General features: G+C 38.7%; 1 protein-coding gene across 2 annotated transcripts; it reads right to left on the reverse strand.

Annotated features, from left to right (window-relative positions):
* KLKB1 (kallikrein B1) lies at positions 1-25966 on the reverse strand. 2 transcript variants are annotated; one of them, XM_055315755.1, is made up of 15 exons: positions 25049-25966; positions 24380-24438; positions 18720-18882; positions 17052-17158; positions 14530-14689; positions 13996-14105; positions 9704-9863; positions 8788-8897; positions 8467-8629; positions 8267-8379; positions 7936-8104; positions 4248-4426; positions 3203-3298; positions 999-1138; positions 1-485 (listed from the first exon to the last, which is right to left on the reverse strand). In XM_055315755.1, the coding sequence occupies exons 2-15, from the start codon at positions 24435-24437 to the stop codon at positions 303-305; spliced, it is 1911 nt and encodes a 636-aa protein (XP_055171730.1). In that variant the 5' UTR covers position 24438; positions 25049-25966; the 3' UTR covers positions 1-302. The 2 variants fall into 2 exon arrangements, with proteins under 2 accessions (XP_055171730.1, XP_055171731.1); XM_055315756.1 differs by lacking the exon at positions 25049-25966 and having other exon boundaries at positions 24265-24391.
* Between the last annotated feature and the right edge of the window lie 170 nt (positions 25967-26136).

Genomic DNA, 26136 nt, shown 5'->3' on the forward strand with positions numbered 1-26136 from the left:
TCACATTCTTTTGCCATTTTATTTTGCAACAAATAATTGCGGAAATGTTCACTTGTTATCTTCCATTATTAGCATTTTTACTGGAGGCTGACAGCCTGCCTCTGCACAACATTTTCCTCAGCAGCTTTGCGTGCACTGTCTCCTTTTACCCTTATGACAAGGACATGAAGCAGATACTATTTTCCACATTTTTGCAGATGAAGACTCCAAGGCTTAGCATTTGAGCTGGACCCAGGTTGTAAAACTCATGCTACAACCCGGGCTCTTTCCCATCTCTAGAAAGCTTCTTCACACTGGTGACTTCATCCAAGACCGGCGTGCCCATCACCAACCTGTGTTTTCTCTAAAATCCAGTCCACATACTCAGCCACTTTGGTGTAGACACCTGGTTGTTCTCTGCGACCACAGCCTTCACCCCAACTGGTGATGCCCACCAAATGCCAGTTTCCGTTGTGTTTACAAACTAAGGGACCACCTGAATCTCCCTGTGTCACAGTGAGTGGAAAAATGAAATAATACAAAGTATGACAGTTGTGCCATTAAAATTCTGTAGTCACACCACACACAACACGTACATACAGTTCCTTATAGTTCTTTGGATATCTTGCCTTCCTCATTCCTCTGGATGTGACGAAAATAAGTGAATTCAATACGTATGGTTGCATTTTCTATTTATTCCAAAAAGGACATGTTGATATCAGAATCTCAATGTCAAGTAAATCTAATGCTCTAATATTTTATTACAGCTATTTTATGTACCATGGTGCTCCCTTATATATAGTATGCCTCTGCACAGATTATAATAGAATAAAAATTTGCACACACACACACACACACACATATTCAGTTCATCAAAGGTTACTTTTGAAATTGTCAGATTATTTGGCTCCAATTTTTTTAAAGAAAAATACAATGAAATGTACTATGGAGAGTATATTTTGTGGTTGATTTTTCTCAAGTAGACTACTGTGTGTTTTTTTCATCACTGAATGTATTACCTTGCAGGCATCTTTCCCTCCTTCTTTATAGCCAGCACAGATCATCTGTTTGTTTACTTCATAATCTCTATATTTTTTCTGGCATTCTTCATTTGGTACCAAAGGAATATTTGCCTTTTGTAGGGTATTTTGGATTTCCCCTGTGAGGTAATCAATATAAAACTTCAGAAGGAGGAAATATGATGAGTCTGAAACTACTAATGTCTTAAAGCAAATCAGTGTTATGAACCTTTCATTAGGTCATTTCTTCAGGTAAAAATAGTAAAGGGTGAAAAGTAGAGTTAATCACACCAAAAGAGAGACAGAGAGAGAGAGAGAAAAGCAAAAAGAAATTGATAAACAGAGAGCTCCATGTACTGGCCTCTGATGTCAATGTTAGGACAACCCCAGCACCCCAAGGCTGACCAGATTCCCTGCCAATCTCTCATCTCAATAGAAATCTCTCAGAAATTCCCTCTTATCACCTCCAACCCCAAAGCTGGAAATTCTTATCTTTCAGTTTTTGTTTTATATATTCAACATGATCATTTAAAAATATGTGATTTTTTTGGGGGGGGGAACTCACCATATGCTCAGAAGAGTATTTTGTTTTTTAACTATGCAAATATTTTCCATGAAGAACGATTTATCCACAAATAATTACATTTCCGCCCGTGTCCAGGTTCCCCTTGAACATATGTTGGGAGCTCTCCTTTCTTAGTTAAGGTTACTCTTAAAATTTCTTTCTGCCTTAAGGTACCAGTCAAACATTTGGAAAATTTGAATTCACTGAATAAAGGACTAAGTCAGGAAAGAAGGAAAGATCTTGATGAGCTTAAATATGTAAAGAATGTGCAAATTTTATTCCCTATAGTGTCTATCAAGAACAAAACTTTGGAAAGCAAGAAAAGTCTGTTTCATGGGAAATCCAAGGGCAATTTAAAAACACCAACTACCCGTGAGCAGGGCTTCTTAAATTGGGGTCCACAGAAAGAATTCACTTGCTCTATACACTTGGATAGGAAAATACATCCTTATTTTCACCAATCTCCAACTGAAGTCTAACACTACCTTCAGCTATGAGTGCAGGCAATAAAAATGGGAGTGTTAGTAGGATGGCTTTGCCATTAGTCAAGAGCACAGGTATTTTTCATCACACTTGTGATAGTTTCATGTGACAGCTGTGGCTGATATTATGGTAGTTACTTGAAAAACTTACTATTTAATATATTAAAGAAACTCATGCATTCCCGTATTGCATCTTTTTGAAAGTATTTTGATAACTCTATTGCAATTTCACTTGTTTCCTTCATATGTCTATATGTTCTTTTTAAGTATTTAAAAGCACCACGACAGGGGTGTCTGGGTGGCTCAGTGGTTGAGGGTCTACCTTTGGCTCAGGTCATGATCCTGAAGTCCTGAGATCGAGTCCCACATGGGGTTCCCTGTGGGGAGCCTGCTTCTCCCTCTGCCTATGTCTCTGCCTCTTTCTATGTGTCTCTTATGAATAAATAAATAAAATCTTTTAAAAAATAAAAAAATAAAAGCACCATTACAAAAGTGGCTCATAGGCTTCATCAGATTACAGGAAGGATGCATGAAACAACAATAACAACACAAAAAACATTTAGAGCCTTCCAGAAAAAGATGGTGTGCCTGCCTCTACTCCTGACCCTTAGTATAAAGGCAAAATAATGGCACTGAGAGATGGAAACACTATTAGTAGTGAGGACAGGATAGGCTTGAGTGGTCTTATTAGCCCCATATGGGACAAATCCTTTATCCCATAGTCAAACAAGTGGCCTTTATTATTAAGTAAGATTCTGAAGAGGTTACTTTATAAATTTTTCCAGATCCAAAGAAAAATGCATCTTCTCAAGAATCAGTGAGTAAATATTTGAGAATGAATAGATTGGAATGGTGATGAGTTTGGATAAAATTTCAGACAGAGGCCAGTTAAATTGATTCACTCTGTGTACCTTAAGGTAAAAGACTTGTTTTAAGAACAACATTTAAAATATCATGCTGGGGGCGCCTGGGTGGCTCAGCAGTTGAGCATCTGCCTTAGGCTCAGGGAATGATCCTAGATTCCTGGGATCGAATTCCCACATCGGGCTCTCTGCATGGAGCCTGCTTCTCCCTCTGCCTGTGTCTCTGCCTCTCTCTCTCCGTGTGTCTCTCATGAATAAATAAATAAAATCTTAAAAAAATATATCATGCTGTACCTCTTTCTTTTGTGAAGCCCCATCCAGTTACCCAGCAATTAGTATAAGTTGTATTTGTATCATCTTTGGAAGGAAGGCATATTGGTTTTTGGAATTCTGAAAGGTAATTTTTAGATTAGAGTTTGATTAAACAAAGTTATAGGTATTGACTTTAAAAATACACAATTTCCTTTTTCCATATTCTCTTTCTCTAGCGTACTACCATGAAAAATGATCCTTTTGCTTTCTATTTGATTGCTAAGGCCAATGATTCAAGAAAATTTCTCATTATCAGACTCATTTTCACATGACATTTTTGGTGCCAAATTTTCTCAATTAAATCCTAAACTCAGAACATGTATTTCTGTCAAAAGCATTTAGAAGTATTTTACTCTGTGTATGTTACTTTCAATCGTAGTAACAGTGTCTCCACTGTTTGAAGCACTATTTTATGTGCTTTAACTTATTAATTAGCAATTTTTATGACACACCAACAGGTGACTGTCATGCTCATTTTACAGATGCAGAAATTCGAGGTGCAAAGAGGTAAAAGCAACTTGACCAAGGTCACGTAATCATTCCTGGACACAGAGGGCATTCACCAACTGTGGAGCATTGTGCCACGGAGGCCACACTTCCCACCACCACACTACCAGCTTCCCAGAGCTTCCTTCCACTCAAGTTAGACCTGGGAATTAGCATCTGGCCCCACTAGTCTTCATATATTCCTAACATGCCCAAAGCCATAGTCATCGTGCTACTCTTGCCAAAGGGAGCCATGCTTCCCAAACAGCCAAGACATTTCCCATGTGTATTATTTCAATAATGTATATGCACCTGGATTCCTACCTGAAGAGACCAATTTCTACTTCTTATCCCTTAAATAGAAGAGATTTATCCAAGTCACAGGTGTTGTCTCCCTTGGCAATTCCTCAACTCGCTCCCGACTCCATCAACCAGAAACTAAAGACAATCTCTCCAGATTCTACCCTTTTGCTCAAATTGATGTGAAAATTTAAAGCTGCTGAACTCAGCTGAATAGCTTCTCCTTAAATATGCTACATACCTGTATAATTCAAAGGAGCCTCAAGTTTTATTAAGGCAATATCGTAACTACCACCGTCTGTGATTTTGTAATTTTGGTGAATGATAATCTCTTTTATTTGCGAGAAAGGTGTTTCTTTTGTAATCTCTGACAGATTTAAAATGCCACTATAAATGCGCCAAACATCTGGCAAGGAGAGTCTAGGAGGGAAAAATAAAGACTCATTTGAAACCAGAAAGACAGCCTTTGATATTGGCCCTTTTTCCTTTCAATTTTACCTTTTGAAATTGGTGCTTTGGGCTGGGAAGAAAATACTGCAAATGGCATATTTTTACTTACCTAATTTCGCTTCCTGGCAACATGTCATCACTAACAGCAGCAGCACCGAATCTCTGAAGATTTAGTTAAAAACATTGAATGTGTGCATTTATGTAGTTATTTCATGTTACTGTAAGTAAAAATGCAAGAGCATTGCTGTCCCAAATCTGAGAGAAACTGTCTGGGAGAGACTTATCGTTTATTGTGGGGAAATCCTGCTCAGTTCAGCAAACCTGAAAGCAATTGGTTCCATGAACTTGTCAGACTGATCGTACACACGCCCCCCTCACTGGGCAAAATTGGGAGGCTTCAATGATACTCAAAAGTTATCTTTCTAGGCCTCTGGCTGCAGCAAGGCGAGTGGGAGCATCAGGCGTGGGGCTCTGAGACGAACTCCAGGGTGGTTCCAGAAAATAGCAGACAAGCCGGGGATCACCTGCTTCTGTAGGGCCAGGCTGAGGATAACAGAGACACAGGAGAACACCTGCCCACCAGAGACCACTGAGCAGGAAAGGAGGAGTGAAGAAGGTTCCTAAGAACCTGAAGGATTCCCTACCTCCATCATCTTGGAGACAGCCCAGGCCTGACATGAAGAGCCACCTGCAAGATGGACCTGAGTGACAGGCTGAGCCGTGAGCAGATGCACCCAGCCTATGTGACTCTCAGAGGACCGCCCCACCAGAACTACTAATGACCCGAACTAATAACTACTAATGACTCAGAACTAACCTGAGTGACCCGGCACCCTGAGCAGATGCACCCAGCCTGTGGGGCCCTCAGAGGACCCCCACCAGAACTACTAATCCTCCAGTTTGCCTTGGCCTGTTCTAGAAAATTATTTGTGTCATTAATGCAAATAAAGCACACCTCATGGCATGGCCAAAGAACAGAATCAGAATATAATAGAATATAAAAATAAATATACATAATAAAATAAAATATCGATAGTTTCAGAAGTGTGAAAATTTAAATTAACTCTTTTTTAAAGGATTTTATTTATTTGAGAGAGAGAGCATGAGTGGGGGGAGGGATAGAGGGACAAGTAGACTCCCTGCTGAGCGTGGAGCCTGACGTGAGACTGAATCCCAGGACCCTGAGATCATGACCTGAGTCACAGTCAGTTGCTCAACCAACTGAGCCACCCCAGCACCCCTAAATTAATTTTTAAAAATATGAATACAAAGTAAATCTAAAATTAAGACCTAAAGCAAAGTCTTATCTTGTGTAAAGATTTGGATGTTTTTATCATCATGGAGAAATGCTAGATAATATTTGCATAAAACTCTAGAGAAAATCATACAGATAAGGGCACAAGTGGTCTTCTTTCAATAAAATCAATGTTTCCGTGTATATTATCTCTTACAAACTCAACAACACTGAGCCTTCAAGAATGAAAATTCTTAATATAAATTGGCGCAGCCACTGTGGAAAACAATATGGAGGTTCTTCAAAAATTTCAAAATGGAACTACCTTAAGATTCAGCCATTCCGCTTCTGGGTATATATTCAAAGAAAATGAGAAGACTACCTTGAGAGTTGTCTGCCCTCCCATGTTCACAGCCGCATTATTTGTAATAGCCAGGACATGGAGACAACCTAAGTTCATTAATAGATGAACGATTTAAAAAAATGTGGTATAATATATACAGTGTCTATATATATATACACATATATAATATATACATATGCATACATGTATTATACATATGCATATAAGCATGTCTGTGTGTGTGCACATACAATGGAATATTATTCAGCCATAGAAATGAAGGAAATCCTGCAATTTGCAACAATGTGGATGGGACTTGAGGGTATTATGCTAAATGAAATAAGTCAGAGAAAGACAGATGCTATATGTTTTCATCCATATGTGGAACCTAAAAAAAACTTAACTCATAGATGCAGAGAACAGATTGGTGGTTGCAGGGGAGTGTCACGGCAGGAAGGAGTAAAGGGTACAAACTTCCAGTTATAAATGGGTTCTGGAGACTTAATGTACAGCATGGTGACTGCAGTTAACAATACTTGAAACATTGAAAGTTGCTAAGAGTGCGAATCTTGAAAATTTTCACTGCCCACAAAAAAGTAATTATGTGTAGTGATGGATGTGCAGATGTCTTAGCTAACCTTATTAGGGTAATCATTTTGCAATGCATGCATATGTGAAATCATTACATTACACCTTAAACTTACACAATGTCATATATCAATTATATCTCAGTAAAGCTGGGGGGGGGGAAGGATGAAAATTCTTGGTCCTAAATTGGAGTGCATTTTGTGAAAAGGGAGGACCTACTATTTCCCCTTCACACGGTCTTTCCTTCCAAGTCAATAGAATTCCCCTTTAGCAATGCCATGTGTAGCAGAGCCACTACCTGGAGTCCCATGCTGCTATGTGGCAACCATGAAGGAGCCTTGCTCTGCTCAGCAGTACCGTTGACTCTGGTATAGTCAGCAGCCAGATCCTCAATCCTGACACATGGCAACCAGGGACCTACCCTCTTAGAGCAAGAGGGAGAATTCTTTGAAAACAAAATACCTCCTGAGAGAGACCAAGTATCTTTTATTTTAGGGCTATTTGTATTTCTTGCTATTCCTATGCTTTGTCCATTTTTACATTTCTTATTTAATCATAGCTTATTGGGGGGGGACAGTGATTTTATGTTCTAGGTATAGTGCTAAGGACTTTTAAGTGTATCACGTAACCCTTTTAGTAAACTTATAATTAGATATTATTGTTCCTATTTTGCAGACAGGAAAATAAAGAGAGATTTACAAATCGCCCAAGGTCACTCATGGCTCCAATAAGTGACAGAGCTGTGACTCAAGCCCCATTCAGGTACAAAGTCTAAGTGTTTTAAAACTTTAAAACCCTGCCACATGTACAATTTTCCTTATAAAGTAGAAATATTTTACCAGATTTTATTCACTGAAATATATAACCACCTCCCATTTTTGTTTTCACTCTATTATTGAGTACATTTGTGAATCAAAGAGCTGAAAGCAAAATGTGTATGGGCCTGGAAAATTAAGTCTTTGAAGAATACATTTGGGGAGTGGTGGATGGAGGTGGAAGCAGGTGGGGCATTTCTTCTTATTCTTTAAAGTAGGAGTGATAGCCCCCCGGGATTGCCAGCCCTGTAAACAGGCCGCACTGTGTTCTGCTGGGTCAGATCCGTCAGTGCTCAGAGAGGCCCCACTAGCTGTTCAACATTTTGAATATTAGCCCTGCTTTAAAATGCCTTTTATTACATCTGCCTTAAAAAAAAAGTCTTTTATTAAAGAATAAGCTTTGATGAATACACTGACACGATGTTCAAGAAACTTATCATAGATTCTTCCAAACAAAAAGGCAGGTCAAGACTCTGGATAAGACACACGCCATACTTACTCATCAAAGCAATGGGCAGCAGTGAGGACCCACTGGCGTCCAATGATTGACCCTCCACACAAGTGGCTCTGAGCTCTCAGCTTCACTTGCAGGCTGACCTGCCAGGGCCACTCTCCCCAAGAAGAGTTGGTTCCTCCAACAATGCGTGTGCTCGTTTTTGTTGTGCAGACTAAAAAGAGAGTCTTAAAGTTAATGGTTGCATTAGAGGCGACTCAGAGTTCTTCTTAGCCAAGGACACAAAATACATAATTCTGCTATCTGAAACTAAGCAATCGATCAAAATAACACAGGCATCCCTTTACGGTTCCATGAATAAGTGAGGCTCACTCACCAGAACTGTCCCCACTTTTACACAGCCTCAAAGAATAACCAGAGCTCACTCGTGTCCCATATGTCATCCCAGTTGGGGAACCATCCAAAGATAATCGTAAGGAACACTTGCACCTAGATAAAATGATCAGTAGAAAGATTAAACTTTCAGAGAAGGGCATAACTCATGCAACTGTCTTTGAAAAATAAATTTTCACTAACTTCTCTCCTCTACAGTCTTCTGGGTGTAAAGAGTAAGTAAAAAACTGACAGCGAATCATCTTGGTACAAGTCTCTTGGCAAGCGTTCACTCCTTCAGCAAAGGTCACATTCAATTCTTCCCCTTCAAAACCCACTCCTGAGTAAATTTTGGAATGACACGGCTCTGTGTGAATTGGAGACATAAAAAGATACAAAATGAAAACAGCTATAAACCACATTTATCCGAGGTTTTGGTACTGGGGTTTGTTTCTTCGCTATTACTTGTTAGAAGATCATGAAGTGTATCACATTTTATGTGCTATTATTATTGAATTACATTACCAGGCAAAGCTTTCTTGCAGGTTAAAAGGCTGTATCCGGACATGGCATTTTCCTGAGAAGTAGGTGAACTTGGTGTCCCGCTTTTGGAAGTCTTAAGAAAGCAAATATTTCTATTTAAAAAAAAAAAGCAAAAGAGAGAAACAAAGCTGCGTTAAAGGCAAACACAAAAGCTCTTCATGTTTTGAAAATCACCTCTGCAAATTTTATTCCTCTGAGAAACTCTTTTGAAAGTAAAGCAGACAGAAAAAAAAAAAAGAAAGAAAGTAAAGCAGACCACAGGATTCTCTCTAATAAATCACAGAGATTAAATGTAAACCAAGCCACATCTCTGTCTAAGGAAAACTGATAGGCACAGATAACCTAGAGAGAGAAGAATGGTAAAGTTCCACCTTCTCATTGAATAGAAAGCAAAAAAGAGAAAATGGAAAAGAAAAAAGAGCCAACACCAAATTCCAGGCGTTTCTGTGGCTGATGCTATTGTATAACTATACACTCATCTCTTGGCTCCACTTTTGTACAGAAAGAAAAGAATAGATTATCTGAGGGTAAAGAGGTCAATCGGGATAAACAGGGCTCTAGTTTCTGAGGCAGGAATTAGAGACAATATTAATGGATATGCCGTCAGTGAGTGGTTTTTACTTCAAGTTAATAAGAGAAAACATTTAGATCAGTAAGAAAGGCATCTGATTCTTTTCTTCCACGGCCATTGTTCCATGGATCCAATGCTATGTTTCAGGAAGAGAAGGTAGGTGGACAAGTCGGCTAAGCTCTTAACTAATGTACACCTGGCAGGAAACTACCTACTTAAGCCCTGGCTTCAAGTGCTCTGAGGAAATGAACAAAGGTTTTCAAAAACCCAAACTATAAAATTACAGTGATGACAGGATCGTAGCCAATGTCACATGTTCTTACTCACCTTTGTGGTTCTAGATGCCACGCCTTTGTGTAGAATGTAAAGAAGAGGCAGTTGGGATGGTAGGTGCAAATGGTTTGGCACACAAAAGCATCTGGGGTGACAACTCTGGCAATGTCCACATCCGAAAATGCCAGGTGCTGGAAAATGTTCATGTGGCAACCTGTGAACTCACAGAGGGGAGACAGTCCTCAGCAAATGACATGACACTCAAGAGACTTGTCCTTTATCATCCTATCTAAGGAAATTATGACTGTTATTCATAGCACCACATGCCCTAAGTGAAGAAAAGGTCCATTAAAATGGACCTTTATCCTCAGACTTGTTTGCCATTTGGAAGAAGGAAAAATCGGTCTAAATCTGATAAAAGATTTCTATGTCAGAGAAGTGAAATATCTCAACCTATACTCTCGGTTCTATCTCAATCTACGCAAAATATGTAAGTTACTTAGCATACGTTTAGATTTTCTTTCTATTATCCTGACCCTGAATTCCAGATCTTAGGAGATAAGGTTTTGTGTTACATTTTCTGACTATTACAAAAAAGATTTTAATAAAAACAGATTAACAAAGATACCCGGTAGCTAACAAAAATGCCCTGTGCCCATTGAAATTAGAACAGGAGAAAACCCACTTTCATTATCTTTATATAATCTTATTTTCTTAAAGATTTTATTTATTAATGAAAAAAGAGAAAGAGAGGAGGGACAAGCAGACTCCACACCGAGTGCTGAGCCTGACATGAGGCTTGATCTCTGGACCCTGAGATCATGACCTGAGTTAAAATCAAGAATCAGATGCTTAACCAGCTGAGCTACCCAGATGCCTCTTATTTTATGTCTCAATTATGTGTTTATTTGTGTTCATATTATTTACTCGGTTTACTCAATTTGATAACAAATTTTGTTAAAATTGTGGAATAATGATAGCAATTATAGGAAGGACAAAAAGAGTCCTAATTTAAATGAGCATAGGTGTTTCAAGAGAAAGTACCTCTAGTGACATAATATCATCATAACGACAATGAATTATCGCTAATCATGCCATACCATAATATGGGCAGTCTTGGAAATTCAGCCTCTACTAATTAAATCTTTAAAGAAAAAAAATGCAGACTCTAGAAGCTGGAAGAGAACTTAGAGGTCATCCCTCCTGAGGTGGGACATCCATGCAACATCCACAACCTACAACTCCATCCCTCTAGGATGTTCCTGACAAGTTGTTTCCCTTTTCCTAAGATATTTATAGTGACAAAGAGCCCACTACCTCGTGACAAGGCCCGATTTTTTTCTGGTCCTTTCTAAGGGTTAGAATAGTTTTATTTTTTTCATGGTAGCATCTACCTAGACCTGCCTAATGGAACCACACAGGTTAATTTAATCCGTTCTTCAATGACACCCTTCTATAAACAAAAAATTAAGACAGTCATCCTGATCTTTTTCTGGTTAAATGCCTTTGACCTTCCCCTTTAGCCATTTTATGTTTTCCATTACTTCTAGATATCCTACTCTCCTGATTCCCTAATTCTGAAGTACTCTGGGTGTCCATTGCTGCCTATGAAACATGCAGCACAGAACTGTATAGTGTTGCAGTCGCCACTTGACCCGTCCAGTTGACAAAAGCACAAGAGCTATCCTGTTAAGAAGAACCATTTTCTTTTTTAAAGCTAGGTTTTTTTTTGTTTCATTTGTTTTGTTTTGCTTTATCAGAAGCACTCTAGGGTGTTAGTGGAAATGGCAGGGGAAGGACCCCTGAAAAATCCTCTCCTCCATAAAAATAATGTGAGTAGAGGAAAAATTGTCAGTGTTTTCAGAGCTCTAGAAATTAATCAAAATTAATCAGATTATAACAGTCCAGGGAGCATTTGCTCAAGAGAAACAGCTGAATCTCTGTAAGAACAGTGAGTTTTGTGGGATTTTTAATTTGCCCTATTTCCATTCTCCTCTCCTCAGCTCCTTGGAAATAGCCCCACAATCATGCTGAAAACCAGCAGTCCAGCAGCCCTGGAGGGGGCAGGATGGGGTTGGGGCAGGATGCTCCAAAGCTCCATCCCCAGCCCCAGCTAAACCATTATTTGACCTGTGTGGATGTTCTCAGGAACTATTCATGAGGACTGAGTTTATTTGACATGACTCAGAGCCTCTTCAGTGTAAACAGCCTTTTCCTTGCAAGTGTTTGCCAAGAACAAAAAACAAACAACAACCAAAAAGTGGCAATTATGTAACATTGCAGCTTCCTAGGGCAGCTGTAATAGCTGGAGCAAACAATAAGCTGACAAAATTCTTAAAAGGAAAATGAAGGGAAAGAGGGTGGTGGTGAAAATCTTTGACATAAAAAAAGAAAAGAAAAGAAAAGAAAAGAAAAGAAAAGAAAAGAAAAGAAAAGAAAAGAAAAGAAAATCTTTGACATATTCCAGGGAATCTAGAAGGCCATCTACAAGTACAGGGCTGTGTGCATGAGCAGGGCTGGGCACAAGTCCATAAAAGATCTGAGAAAGTCCTAACCCCTCAGGCCTGCTGACATTGCACCCTGAGTGGGCAGAAGGCCAAGGCCAAGGCCAACGCCTGTCTGCAGGTTGGTAGCGTGCCCCAACACTCACAAAACACCCCTTCATCAAAGCCTGAGAGACGGGGGATCCCTGGGTGGCGCAGCGGTTTAGCACCTGCCTTTGGCCCAGGGCACGATTCTGGAGACCCAGGATCGAATCCCACATCGGGCTCCCGGTGCATGGAGCCTGCTTCTCCCTCTGCCTGTGTCTCTGCCTCTCTCTCTCTCTCTGTGACTATCATACATAAATAAATAAAAATTAAAAAAAAAAAGAAAAACCCTTAAAAAAAAAAAAAAGCCTGAGAGACTTACTGGTTCCAGGCACATATGGAAATCTATGCCTAATCATTAGCTAACTATTAGGAAAATCAAGTAGAAACATTCCTGGTCATATCTACAAAGAATAAATACAGAATTAGTTCAGGAAAGTCACCAAACAAATAGCAGTAACAAAAAGTGGTAACAACAGCAGACTGGGGAAGGAGGGAATCTGATTTCCAGCATTACTGTATGCTATAATTTAAAAGGTCTAATTTTTTTGCAAAAAAATACATGCCATGCATAGAAACAAGAAACTATGGCCCCTACGCACAACATACATTTTTGCTAAGAAAGTACCAACTTCCTCATCTACTATACAGAGACTTTATGTCGGCTATTTTATTTTTTTTTATTTTTTAATTTTTTTATATCGGCTATTTTAAATATATTCAAAGAACTAAAGGAATCCACATCTAAAAAACTGAAGAAAAACATGAAAACATTATCCTGACAAATAAAGGATATCAGTAAAGAGATAGAAATTACACTTGTAAAAAAGAACCAAATGTGAATGTTAAAAATTAAATAATCAGTAAATTTGAACCAGAAATCTGGTACCCATCACAGAGGGGATGTGCCAGAGGGGAAAGGAAACAAAGAGGAAAAAAGATGCCTTGTTGCCAATTTCCCAATCTCCCTTGGGGTGGGGGGTCTTCACCCAGCACCTGATGCGGAGTTTGGCAGGAGCTGGCACTGGATACTGCGTAGCATTGAATGTTGGTGCTTTGGTTTCAGTAACATCCTACCACTAACAGACTGATATGCTAAATAAGGTGGAGGGACAATTTTCTGGGTAATTCAAATGACAGCAGCACTTTATTGATTCATTATGGTTGAGTCATTTCACCAGACAATGGACACCACCAAGAAATGACATTATAGTTTTCTCTGCAATGTAATTGCACTAGTTTCCTGCTGCTGTTGTAACAAATTATCACAAACCCAGTATCTTTAAATAATACAAATTTAGTATCTCACTGTTCTGGAGATCAGAAATCTGAAATGAGTCTTACTGGGCTACAATTAAGATGTCGGCAGGGCTTTGTTCCTTCTGGAAGCTCTATAGGAGGACCCATTTCCTTGCCTTTTCCAGCTTCTGGAGGCTACCTGAATTCCTTGGCTCATGGATCCTTTCTTCATCTTGAAAGCCACCAGTGTGACCTCTTCAAAACTCTCTCTCTCTGACTACAGCCTCTCTGTCTTCCTCTTTTTCTCATGAGTACTCTTGTGACTACACTGGGCCCATCCACATAATCCAGAATAATTATCTCCCATCTCAAAATCCTTAGCTTAATCACCTCTACAAAGCCCCATTTGCCATGTATTGTAACATTCACACATTTCCAGGAATTAGGATGTAGATGTCTTTGGGGGATTCTAATTCTGCCTACCACGATCACAAAGTGAAATAGTAGCCATACAATTACCAATTTCTGAGAGTGCACAGGACTTCAGTGAGAATCCAGATACCACATCAGCCAGCACCTTTATACTGCTGGGTGTTCCTCCCGGACCATTCTTTAAAAGGCAGCTGTTTCTAAATATGAAGAAAAGAGATTACTTCTCTTCCTAAACTGCAAGATCCATGTAGCAATCCATTTTGCATTGAAATGATCCTTGGTCAGTGGGAAATAAAGCAATCAGAACAATGACTTTGATCCTGAGTGAGTCCAGGGTTTGTATTATTAATCAAAAAGACATTTTTCTGCTCTGCACATTCAAGGTTAGAGTGAGAATGGAGTGGGGGATATTTTTCAGACAAACCCTCATGTCCCAATCCATGGAAATTATTCTCCTTAGCAAAATGACACCAAAACTGAGTAAATAAATAAATAAGCAGAGTGGTTAAGTCTCAAAGCCCTATTTGGTTTTCCATTGTAAAAAAAAAAAAAAGTTACAAAGAGTACAATTAAATCTTACAAGCACCATCAGAAATAATAAGCACCATGAATGTTACTCACCGGTACTCTGCGTTGTAAAATGTTTCAGTGGCATATGTGAAAAATTGGCAGTGAATGCTATTGGTGCACTTTTTTTGGCATTCTTCAACACTTTTTACCTTAGAGACATTAAAATTGACTCCTCTCATATCAATTCCTTTATGAATGTCTCGGTGGCAAGCTGTACAAGTAAAATGCATAGAGCAAATTCAGTAAGCTTTCCTTCTAGAACTAGATCATCAATTAGGATAGTTTTGAAGGATGATATTCTGTTTTTCACGACTGCCTTTTTAATGAGGGGATTTAGAATTTTTCTGACATCACTACATTATCAAACTCTGCTCAAATTAAAAACATTCTAGTATGTTTTAGAGCACTAGCATGGAGAAAGGGTGACTTTGTTTCCAAAACTGTAAGGTATATGCAACCATACAGGTAATATTTCATGATCAATGAGCAGTGGAAGACAAACAAAGCAACGACAGTGAGGGCCCTGGTGATTGTTCCAGGAGTTCGCATTATTAAACAAACTGATGTGCCCTCAACTTCTTGCATTGAGTAAAGGAGCTTCCCTATCTCTGCTTATTTCTCAGCTCTCAACTACTCCTGTCTGATTGTGAATTTCATCTGTAAGCCCTGCCATTGACATCTATGTGCCAAATCACTATAAAAGGGAAGAGTCTTTGTATATTTGTGATGAAGCCATTTATATTTTCTTTATATTTTTGTTAAATTTCACTTAAGCAACCTTTCATTTGACATGTATCTTATACACAAAAAATATAATTTTTTTTGACAGACAGCAAACCAAATTTATGATTTAGGCTTTTAAAAAAAAAAGAAAAAAGAAAAGGCACTCAGATTTGTTAGTTAGACCCTTGGATAAGGAAACCAGAAGTATAACCATAATCTGTTGTATGTAATGTTCCACTCCTAACGGTATGGTTGAAAAAGTCATACTACTAGATTTAGTGGTGGGAATGACAGAAAGAGTACAAACTAGTAGGAAAACAATATATTGAGGTGGGCAGGGCAGTGGATAACTCACAGTAATTCATGCCCATAGGAGTTTGCAGATTCTAGAAATGAAGTCTCTTTCCAACTCTGCTGCACATCAGAAAAGAAACCAGCTGAATTGGGATGAGATACTTACAAACTGAAACTTTTCTTTATTATCAGTGGAAAGCTATAAACCTACCTATAAATGTTTTAAACTAAAGTTGGTCCTGAGTTTAGGGACTTTATGTCCTGTGGAGTAATTATTCACTTTAATCTGAGATACTTGGGGAGAGTTAGGAGGGAACATTAAATCTAGTTCTGTAAGATGAAGTTTGAGAAAAAAAAATAACTAGGAGTACTGAGAAAAGCAAAATACTGTTCTTTAAATTTTACTACGATAGCATAATTAAAAAGAATGCTTAATTGAATAATTTATACTAAGTTGTATTGAGATATAGGTTCGATCTTATAACATAGGACACGTACTCATCCTCAGGTAAACTCCATGTTGGCTAAGTCAGATCCCCACGTTCCCAACCAGGACTGATTCCTACACAAACTGTGGGCACAAAGCACCCATGTGGATTGAGGGAGTGGTATTCAGTATTCATGGGGGAAGGAAGGATAAGAAATGTTAAAACACCTGAAATTTGACACTACAAAACTAAATGTAAATAGTAAAGGCAAAATAGCAATGATGTACAGTCACAACATGGTTGTTATTTCAAGGTCCTGCCAGCCCATCGGTGGAGAGAATCTTTTCATTACTTTTCACTTTCAGGTCAGAGAAATAGTTTATCTGCCTTAAATTAGGATAGGTTTGGAAATTGTTTCCTAAGACATTGGTAGCAGTGTCAGAACTTGAATTTCCTGAACTCTTAAGTCCTCACATTTTTTTTCTAAGAAGTATTATTCTTATTAGCAAGATTTATAGAACACAGACCTTCCATTTGAGGGCTTAATGGAGTTTCTTAACCTCTGTGTTATTGACATTTGGGACCAGAATATCCTTGTCAGGGGGGCTGCTCTGTGCCTTGTAGAATGTTTAACAGCCTCTCTGATCTCTATCCACCAGATGCCAGTAGCATCCCCCCAAGATGTGACAACCAAAAATGTCTTCAGTTATCGCCAAATGCTCCCTGGATGAAGGACAAAACCACCCCTGGTCAAGAACCACTAGCATACAAATAATCTCAAGTAAAACAGGGAGAGAGATGTGTTCTAAGATTCTTATGTGCAATCTTATGTGCAATTCTCTGTGTTCTAAGATTCTTTTGTGCAATCAGCAGTGGGGGAAGGTGACAGCCATCATTTCAATGTGTATTCACCTTCTGCAAATCTTATATTGCAGTGCTAATCTCATTAGTGATAGAGGCTCCTTGAGCATGTAACTGATAAAGACAAGAGGAAGGATACATCCAATAAATAGTGTCCCCTCAAAGTGCTCCCTTCCAAATGTCCAAGGCAGTATAGAGCTTGAACAGAACCTGTTTTAAGGTAAACACATTATTCATTCAAATTTAGCTAAGGAATCAACAGCTTACCACTTATTTGATGACCACATTGCTTTAAGGAATGTCCAGAAATTGCACTTGTCCATGACATTCTTGGCAGGGTTTCTGTAACACTGTCTTTTAAGAAGCAACCAAATCTGTTTTTAAAAGAACTTTCAGTTAGAAAGTAGAATAATAAACACGCACTAGAGGAAATGTCTAACATTTTTTATACACTAATAACTATGACTAGGAATAAGGAAAATAATAGAGCTTCCCTGACACTTGCTGGAAAAAACACTTGTAGAGGAAATTCCATAAAAATCTAACAGCCTTTGTAATACTTAACTTCAGTATTATTTTTCTTTTTTAAAAACACTTTTAAATACAGAAAGTCAATCATATTAAAGAGGTAATGACTTTTCCCGTGTTCCTAAAATTTGGGGTATTATGTTTTCACCTGGTGAATGTTTTTACTTAAGAAATTAAATCAGTCATGAGAGCTGGATCTACCTATGCTGTTCAGCTTGCTTATTAATTCCTTCTAGTTTGCACTAACAGAAGACTTCATTCTATCTTTAGTGTCAATCTTAATGGTTATCTCTCACAAGGATTCTAGAACCTAACTCAACTCTAAATAAAAAGTTGGGACAGCCTGGGTGGCTCAGTGTTTTACTGCCGCCTTTAACCCAGGGTGTGGTCCTGGAGACCCAAGATCAAGTCCCATGTCAGGCTCCCTGCATGGAGCCTGCTTCTCCCTCTGTCTGTGTCTCTGCCTCTCTCTCTCTCTCTCTCTCATGAATAAATAAATAAAATTTAAAAAAAAAAGTTGATGCCTCTCACACACACTCTGGGTTTTCTGTACAAGTTTAATATGTAGAATTAGAGGGTGATTACCTAATTCCAAGTTTTTCGATTCAAACAGAGTTAAGATAAAAGAAAAGACTTATGAATATGGAAATGAGAACAGTGAAGAAATGCTCATTCTGATTACTGATCAAAGTGAAAGAAAATTATGGTGAAATCATGGCTGCATTCAGTCAACTTTATGAGCTAGTAGGATATTTAATGGTTATTTTTCCAGTGCTCTTACTTTTCCAAAATGCTAGTTAGTAATATATATTGGCACACACGTGCATGTGCACGTGTGTACACAGCCCCCCACACACACACAAACTATACATACTACAGGTGTACTGGTTTACTACAGGCCCGTTCAGACCAGACCCTTCCCAAGATCACAAGTTCTGGATCTTACTCAACAATATTTGCAACAAAATATTTACCTTCTGTTATATTTTCTTAGGACTGAGCTATCCACTAATAGGATCCTGAGTCAGACAGTATATTTCCTTGTTCAGGTGAAATATTCACCTGTTTTTAGACCCTTTCTTGAGGCAATCACTTAACCCAAGCATTCTCCTTACATCCTTGGATAGACAATGCCTAGTTTCTATGACTTTAGGTGAAGGAAACAACTGTTTCACATGCATATTGCCAGACCCAAGACACTTTGGTTCAGTGGGCTGAATGGTTTGGGTCTGAGGCTGTGGCCTAAGGATCTGCTAATATAAGAACTGCTCCAGGTGATTCCGATGAAACTGGCCCTTCAACCCCATTTGAGAACCATAACCCTGCAACATCTATACCTTTTTGCACACGACTGGTTCTATTTTGCAAAATGACTGGCTTCTCCAATAATGGCATATCATCTTTTACCTTTTGTTTACATCATGAGTTGAATTTTCAGGAAGAAAACTGAAGAGCAAACACCTGGGGTGGAATGTGCACATCATCTGACAGTGATGGACATTCGGGGTGTACATGGCAGTTAGGTCCCCACCTTTGAAGAAGGTGTTTTTATATAATTGAGTCAGGCATCCTGTGATACAATCATTGAAAAAATACGTTAATTTGCAATGAATGTGAATAATTATTTTGATAAAAATATATCTGTTCTAAACCTTCTTACTTCTTCCACTAAATACCCAAAGAGCTTTACAAGACTGTATTAAGTATAACATATTAAGGTGACTATTTGAACAAAGCATAATATTATTTAAAGTCATTCTATGGGGGGGTGCCTGGGTGGCTTAGTCTGATAAGCATCCGCCTTCGGCTCAGGTCATAATCCCAGGGTCCTGGGATGGAACCCCACATCAGACTCCCTGCTTGATGGGCAGCCTGCTTCTCTTTCTCCACCTTTTGCATTTTCTCACATTCTCTCTCTCTCTCTCTCTCTCTCTCTCCCTCTCCCCTCTTCCTCTCCTGCTCTCTCTCTCCCCCAAATAAATACATAAAATCTTTTAATAAAAAAATAAAATCATTCTACGGGTACTTCTCCATAAAAAACTTGGTTGATTTTTATGAAATTATACAATATTTTGCACATAAATTATCTGCAAGAAAATACAATTCTAGCTTGGCTTCTCCCTGTGGCCTAACAGATTATGAAAATACCATGCCTTAAAAATAACAAGTGGAATGCCTGGGTGGCTCAGTCAGTTGAGTGTCCAACTCTTAATATTAGTTCAGGTCTGGATCTCAGGGTGGTGAGTTCAAGCCCCACACTGGGGTCCACTAGGCATGGACCCTACTTAAAAATAATAAAATGAAATGAAATGAATGAAATGAAATGAAATAATAGGCTTCCAGTTATGGAATAAATAAGTCACAGGAATAAAAAGCATAGCATAGGGAACATAGTCAACATTGTAACAGTGTTGTATGGTGACAGATGGTAGCTACACTTGTGGTGAGAATAACATAGTGTATAGAGAAGTTGAATCTATGTTGTACACCTGAAACTGTTGTAACATTATGTGTCAACTATAGTCAAATAAAAAAATTAAAAAAAAACCAACAATATACAATCTCTGTCTCAAAACCTTTCACAACAGCTCTGTGAGTGTAAGGGGAGTTAGAGGCAGACTTCATTATATGCCTCTGATTTTTTTTTTTTTAACAGAAAGAAGGAACTGAATCTCAGGGCAGTATAGAGTTGTGTAAGTAAGACCCATGTGGCTAATGATCATCCTGGAAGAGAAACCTAGCTCTTCTCACTCCCAATCCTGTTCCTTTTTCTAGTGTGCGATGTTAAATGTTGTACCTCATCTCAGTTTAATTTAAACAAACCAAGAGTTATTAGGTACTTATTGGGATCAGTACAGAGAACACGTTTATTTGCTCAGTTTCTACAAGCAAATGCAAATGCACACATGAGCTAAATTGAAAATCCGTTCTGAACTATTTGCTGTTTGGCATTGTTCACAGTTCTAGGGTACCCTGCATCCCATGTGTTGTTAGAGTATTATCTGCTAGCTTTACTCTTCTTCTGTTTCATATATTAAAAGTAAACTTTGATGCATGAATTTGAGTTTACCTTGAGAGACCCACTTTAAAGGAAGCTTAATAAGCATTTCCGTCTTAGGCAGCGCATTTGTTTGTCTGTCAATTGTCCATTAACCACAGGATATTCTAATGATAACTTTGCCCATCTTCTAGGACATCTATTTTTGTATTGCCCTTCAGGGAATGGGCAGCTTAGACACATGTGTTTCATTAAGCACTGATGATTAAAATTTCCCCTGCACTATCCTACCCCTCTGGGGATCCCAGCCTTGAGGTCTCTTATGATGACTTAACCCAGGAAGATTGCTTTTCTTCCTCTGGGAGGTATGGCTAAGATGACTAACCCTTGGGTAAGGCTTATATTTAGAAAAAGCAGAGATCAAAAAAATAAAAATAAAAAAATAAGAAGAAAAAGCAGAGATCTCTTCAGGTGGAAGCCTATGGGGATACAAGTTGCCAGGTATACAGGCCTAGATTTCATATACACACAAAACACTGAGTAGCTGGTCCAGTCACAACGTGAACTGCAAAGCAACCTGTGTTTTGAACAATTGATGTATTTGGCTGATTCATAGTTACCAAGTCATCCTCCCCTGTCCCAGTGCACAAACATGAGTACAAACAAAAGCCTGTGCTAGCCTGGTAGTTCCATTCCTCAGCTAAGCCTTTGTGAACTGCCATGTGACTTGGCTGACAGAAAGGGGCAACTAAAAACACACCAACTTTGGAACAGATTGGGAGGAAAGTTCTAATAGGTGTTCTTACTTATCCTCCTAAGTTGGTAATGGTGATGATAATGGTGATGACAATAATGATAGTAGGCTTGTTCATATTGTATTTTAGAGTGTTTTAAAGCACTGTTATATAAGTTATCCCATAACATAAAATATGCCACACTGTCTCCTGTGTCCATGGACTTTGGGCAGGTTCTTTAGTGTTGTTAAAAAAATTACATAATCAATAAGAAAAACACCACATTTTTCTTTTAAAAGGGCAAAGAGATATGAAAAGATAATTTACAGGGCAGCCCAGGTGGCTCAGCGGTTTAGTGCCGCCTTCAGCCCAGGGCGTGATCCTGGAGACCTGAGATCGAATCCCATGTCGGGCTCCCTGGAACCTGCTTCTCCATCTGCCTGCTTCTCTCTCTCTCTCTCTGTCTCTCATGAATAAAGAAATATATTTTTTTAAAAAAGAAAAGATAATTTACAAAAGAAACACAAGCATACAATAAGTATATGAAAAATGTGAGTATATGAAAAATGGTAAGAATAATAAATACAGGGATGCCTAGGTGGCTCAGTGGTTGAGTGTCTGCCTTCAGCTTGGGGTGTGACCTCAGAATCCAGGATCAAATCCCACATCGGGCTCCTTGCAGGGAGCCTACTTCTCCCTCTGCCTGTGTCTCTGCCTCTCTCTCTCTGTGTCTCTGTGTATCTAAATAAATAAAGTCTTTAAAAAAAAAAGAATCATAAATACCAGCAAGTTAAAACAACTGATGCCATTTTACTGATGAGATTAGCAAAAAAAAAATTTTAATTATCTAAGTTACCAGTGTTGATGTACTGATTTTGGCCACAAATGATTTAAAAAGCCTAGTTCAATATGATCTAGTATAATGCAATATATTGGTTCAGAAACCAGAGTCCATGACAGATTTGGCCTCAGGAATCACTGGATAGGGTACTCAGATGATTCCATCAAGATTCAATTTCTCTTCATTTATTTGCTCTGTTCTATGGTGTTGCTGTTGGTCTCAAGTTACACAGAGTGGCAAGGTGGTGCCAGAAGCTCAGGCCTTTGTATTTTCTTTTTTTTTTAATTTTTATTTATTTATGATAGTCACAGAGAGAGAGAGAGAGAGAGGCAGAGACACAAGCAGAGGGAGAAGCAGGCTCCATGCACCGGGAGTCCGACATGGGATTCGATCCCGGGTCTCCAGGATCGCGCCCTGAGCCAAAGGCAGGCGCCAAACCGCTGCGCCACCCAGGGATCCCGCCTTTGCATTTCCTAATAGTTCAAGAGTCTTATTTCCAGAAGTGTAAGCAAAAGTCTTGTTGCAGGCCTTTGGCTCTGATCAGGTCATGGTAGCCAGTAGGACACGTGCATCTACATACTAGTTGAGGTCTGCTTGGGTCACAGTTGCATGGACCCGAATTCAGAGGCAGTGGTTGCACAGAAACAAATTAGGATACAGTTTCCAGAAAGGTGAATATATGTCAAGCCATATAGATGACAAGTGGAGTTCGCCTAAGTAGGATAAATGATCACTCTCATTTGCTAGTAGAGAGGGTTAACTGGAAAATCACCCCTCTGAAAGATGATTTCATGACATATATCACAAAACCTTCCAAAATATTTCCACCTTTCTAACATTTTTGTTTCCAAAATTTTGTTCTACAGAAATAACTGAATGTGTGTATAAGAATGTGCATAGAGGGGATAGCCCCAGTGGCGCAGCGGTTTAGCGCCGCCTGCAGCCTGGGGTGTGATCCTGGAGACCTGGGATCGAGTCCCACATCAGGCTCCCTGCATGGAGCCCGCTTCTCCCTCTGCCCGTGTCTCTGCCTCTCTCTCTCTCTGTGTGTGCCTCTATGAATAAATACATAAAATCTTTTTAAAAAAATGTGCATAGAGTGGACACCTGGGTGGCTCAGTGGTTGAGCATCTGCCTTTAGCTCAGGTAATGATCCTGGTGTCCTGGGATTGAGTCCCACATTGGGCATCCCACAGGGAGCCTGCTTCTCCCTCTGCCTGTGTCTCTGCCTCTCTCTGTGTCTCCCATGAATAAATAAATAAAATCTTTAAAAAAAAAAAGAATGAGCATACAAAACATGACTAGGGAAGATTACTAAGCTCCAAAAATTATATATATATATATATATATATATATATATATATATAATAGCTATAAATGTTATAAAAGTTATAAAAAAGTATGTAGAATTAATAGCATCTTTGTTAAATGTGTAGATAGACACATGTAGAAAAATATCTGAAAGACTAAAATAAATTTTAACAGTGGCCATTTCTGGATTATAGGACTACAGACAATAATACATAGTTTCTTACTTTCTGCTTACCTGCATCTCTAATTTTCTTAGCATGATCATAATTATTATTATTATTTTTTTTTTTTGCCAAAAAGATAAAACTGAAGTGGCCATATTCTATAGCATCTCTGGCTCCTACTCCTCAGCATTCAATGAATTTAATGATCATAGCTCAAAAAAGCAATTAGACATGGAGGGGCAGATTTGGGTTTAGGAGGGGAAAAATACCTTCTTCCTGAAAAAATAATATCTCTTTGCAAATGTAACCTTTTCCCAAGAGATGTTTATCTTAGCCATACATCTGAAAGGCAGATAAATAATCACTGGGGCGTGGCCATCTTAAGTCAACACAGACTCAGAAACCACCCATAACAGTGGCTCATTCCATTCCATAACGATTAATGAAAAACAGTGTCCAGAATCATCTTTATTCCCCAAAAATTTAATGGAATGACTAGAGAGAGAAATACGGTTCAAAGCCCGGTTAAAACCAGAACTATTCAAAAGGATGATTTACTAATTTAAATTTAAACCAAATACTTTCATTTCTGAAGTAGTTCCCCAGTGGCCTAAGAGAGTAAAAAATATACACCTGGTACCTATAACAACACTTGGGTTGGATCCAGACATTATAAATGCCTATACATTGAATATTCAGATAAAGTTTTTAAAATATCTTGATAATAAAAATGGAGGGCTGACTGTTTAAGATCTGCTTTGTAAAGAGTCATTTACAAACAGAAATTTCTGTTTGCCCACAAACATTCTCACTTCTGGGCTCCCCACCCCTGTGTGTCTAGGGCAATACATCTGAGAAGTGGCAGTTGCCCCTGGATGTTATAAGGATTTATGTCCTGACTTACTGGATCTGCCTCCATCTGGAAGCTGTATGTTCAGTAGCTTTCTCCAGGGCTGGCATGTCTTGTTAACTACTCCTTTCCTACACAGAACTTTACATCTTAGAGATAATGCACTCACCACAGGAAACTGTAGCAAAGAAGCAAGTGAAATAAGCGGCTTGCCTGAATGAAATCATCCTAGAAGAGAGAGCAACACATACATAACCCTGCTGGTTACAGATCATATTGATCATAAGCCTTAATTTAAGGTGATAGAGATCTTCTTATAGATGTCTGCATTGCAAATCTAAACACGTAATTACCGGTACAGGGAACAAGAGCTTCTGTATATTTTATGCCAGGGACTTGGCACAAGATACAATCTGAGATCTCCAGACTACTATCATGTTAAGGGCTCACTTGCCGTCAATGTTTTTGATAATTATGGAAAGGGAATTGGTAGAGGGGGGTTAAATAGTTGTGAAACCTCTTGATTTGGGGAAAAAGAAAATGATTGTAAATAGTGGCAATAATATTGGTCCAGAATCCCTAAGGAAAGCTCTCAAAATACTAAAGCCCATTGAAAAACTTTAAAGCACTCAACAGTCTCTTTGATTTTAAAATATCTTAGAGTAAAAGATTTCATATATAAGAATATCAGTATCTCTTATATTTTCTAAATACAGTGGAAATTAGAACATACGGATAGCTTCTTCTCAAAGTAGAACTATGCTTAATTTTTAAAAAAACAAAACAAACACACACACGCATCTATTTGGAAGCAATCAGAATAATAGAAATTCTCTACCTGAGAGCACAATTGCTTCTGTGGCTCTGGAAGTGAGGGAGTCTCTTGCCACTTAAAAATGGACGGTCCTCAAGCTTCCCTAATAGGGCACTGCAGGCAGTATTTGCTTGGCTCCAATATTGACTTTGGTTTTCTGCCAACAGTTTCAACTTTTTGTCCTGTCAACATATTCTATGAACATCCCATTCCTGTGTTCAGCTATTTAATATATTAACTATTTCATGTTAGAGTCACATAACGCATGCCCAGATTTCCATTTTTAAAAACGTTTATAACTTCCCCCATTATTTGGAGTCATGCAGCTTAAATCTCATATACCTGAACTTTCCCCATTGCAATTATCTGGATGAAAACTGAAAAAGGGATGCATATAGGTAGCTCCTTCTCCTTCTGGGAAGATCTTTTGGCTAATGATAACTATGCTTTTCCATACCCTCCTCAAAGAAGCATGTAGCTCTGAAGTTTTGAGTATGGAAGGGAATTGGAGGATGATTAGGTCCTTCTCCCACCCAATTCAGGAAGTGATATATAGCAGGAGTTGACAAACCACAGTTGACAGATCAAATCTGGCCTGGTGCCTATTTTTGTAAATAAAGTTTTATGGGAACACAGCCGCGCTCATTCATTCATGCATTGTCTATATTTGCTTTCATTCTACAACAATAAAGTTAAGTAGTTGTGACAGACAGTATGACCTACAAAGCACAAAAAGTTTACTATCTGGTCCTTTTCAGATTATGTAAACTGAAACCTGCTATATAGCCCTCTAGGCAGAGTTTAGACTTCCTGGTTGGGAAGTTGAAATGACCTCATCTGGAAAAAAAATATACTGGTTTGCCTAGAAATCTGTTCCGGTTTAGGGAGTTCTATTTTCTTATTATTTTTAATAAAAAGTCTCTGTATACACTGACATATACCTTCTTGCAACTACTTTAATATTTTAAAAATGAATCAATTACTTATTTAGAGAGTGCATGTGCAGGGTAGGAGGCAGAGGGAGGAGAGAGAGAATCTTTATGCAGGCTCCATGCTCAGCTCGGAGCCCAGTTTAGGGCTTGATCTCATGATCCTGAGATCATGACCTGAGC

Source organism: Nyctereutes procyonoides, unplaced genomic scaffold (assembly GCF_905146905.1).
Source record: "Nyctereutes procyonoides isolate TBG_1078 unplaced genomic scaffold, NYPRO_anot_genome, whole genome shotgun sequence".
Taxonomy (NCBI): Eukaryota; Metazoa; Chordata; class Mammalia; order Carnivora; family Canidae; genus Nyctereutes; species Nyctereutes procyonoides.

Coding starts and splice junctions, on each gene's coding strand:
- KLKB1 (XM_055315755.1), bottom strand. CDS start 24,437: ATGATTTCATTCAGGCAAGCCGCTTATTTCACTTGCTTCTTTGCTACA. Junction 8,380..8,466: donor GAAGACTGTAGAGGAGAGAA/GTTAGTGAAAAT, acceptor CATTTTATCTAG/GTGCAAGTGTTCCTTACGAT. Junction 8,105..8,266: donor TAAAAGTGGGGACAGTTCTG/GTGAGTGAGCCT, acceptor CTCTCTTTTTAG/TCTGCACAACAAAAACGAGC.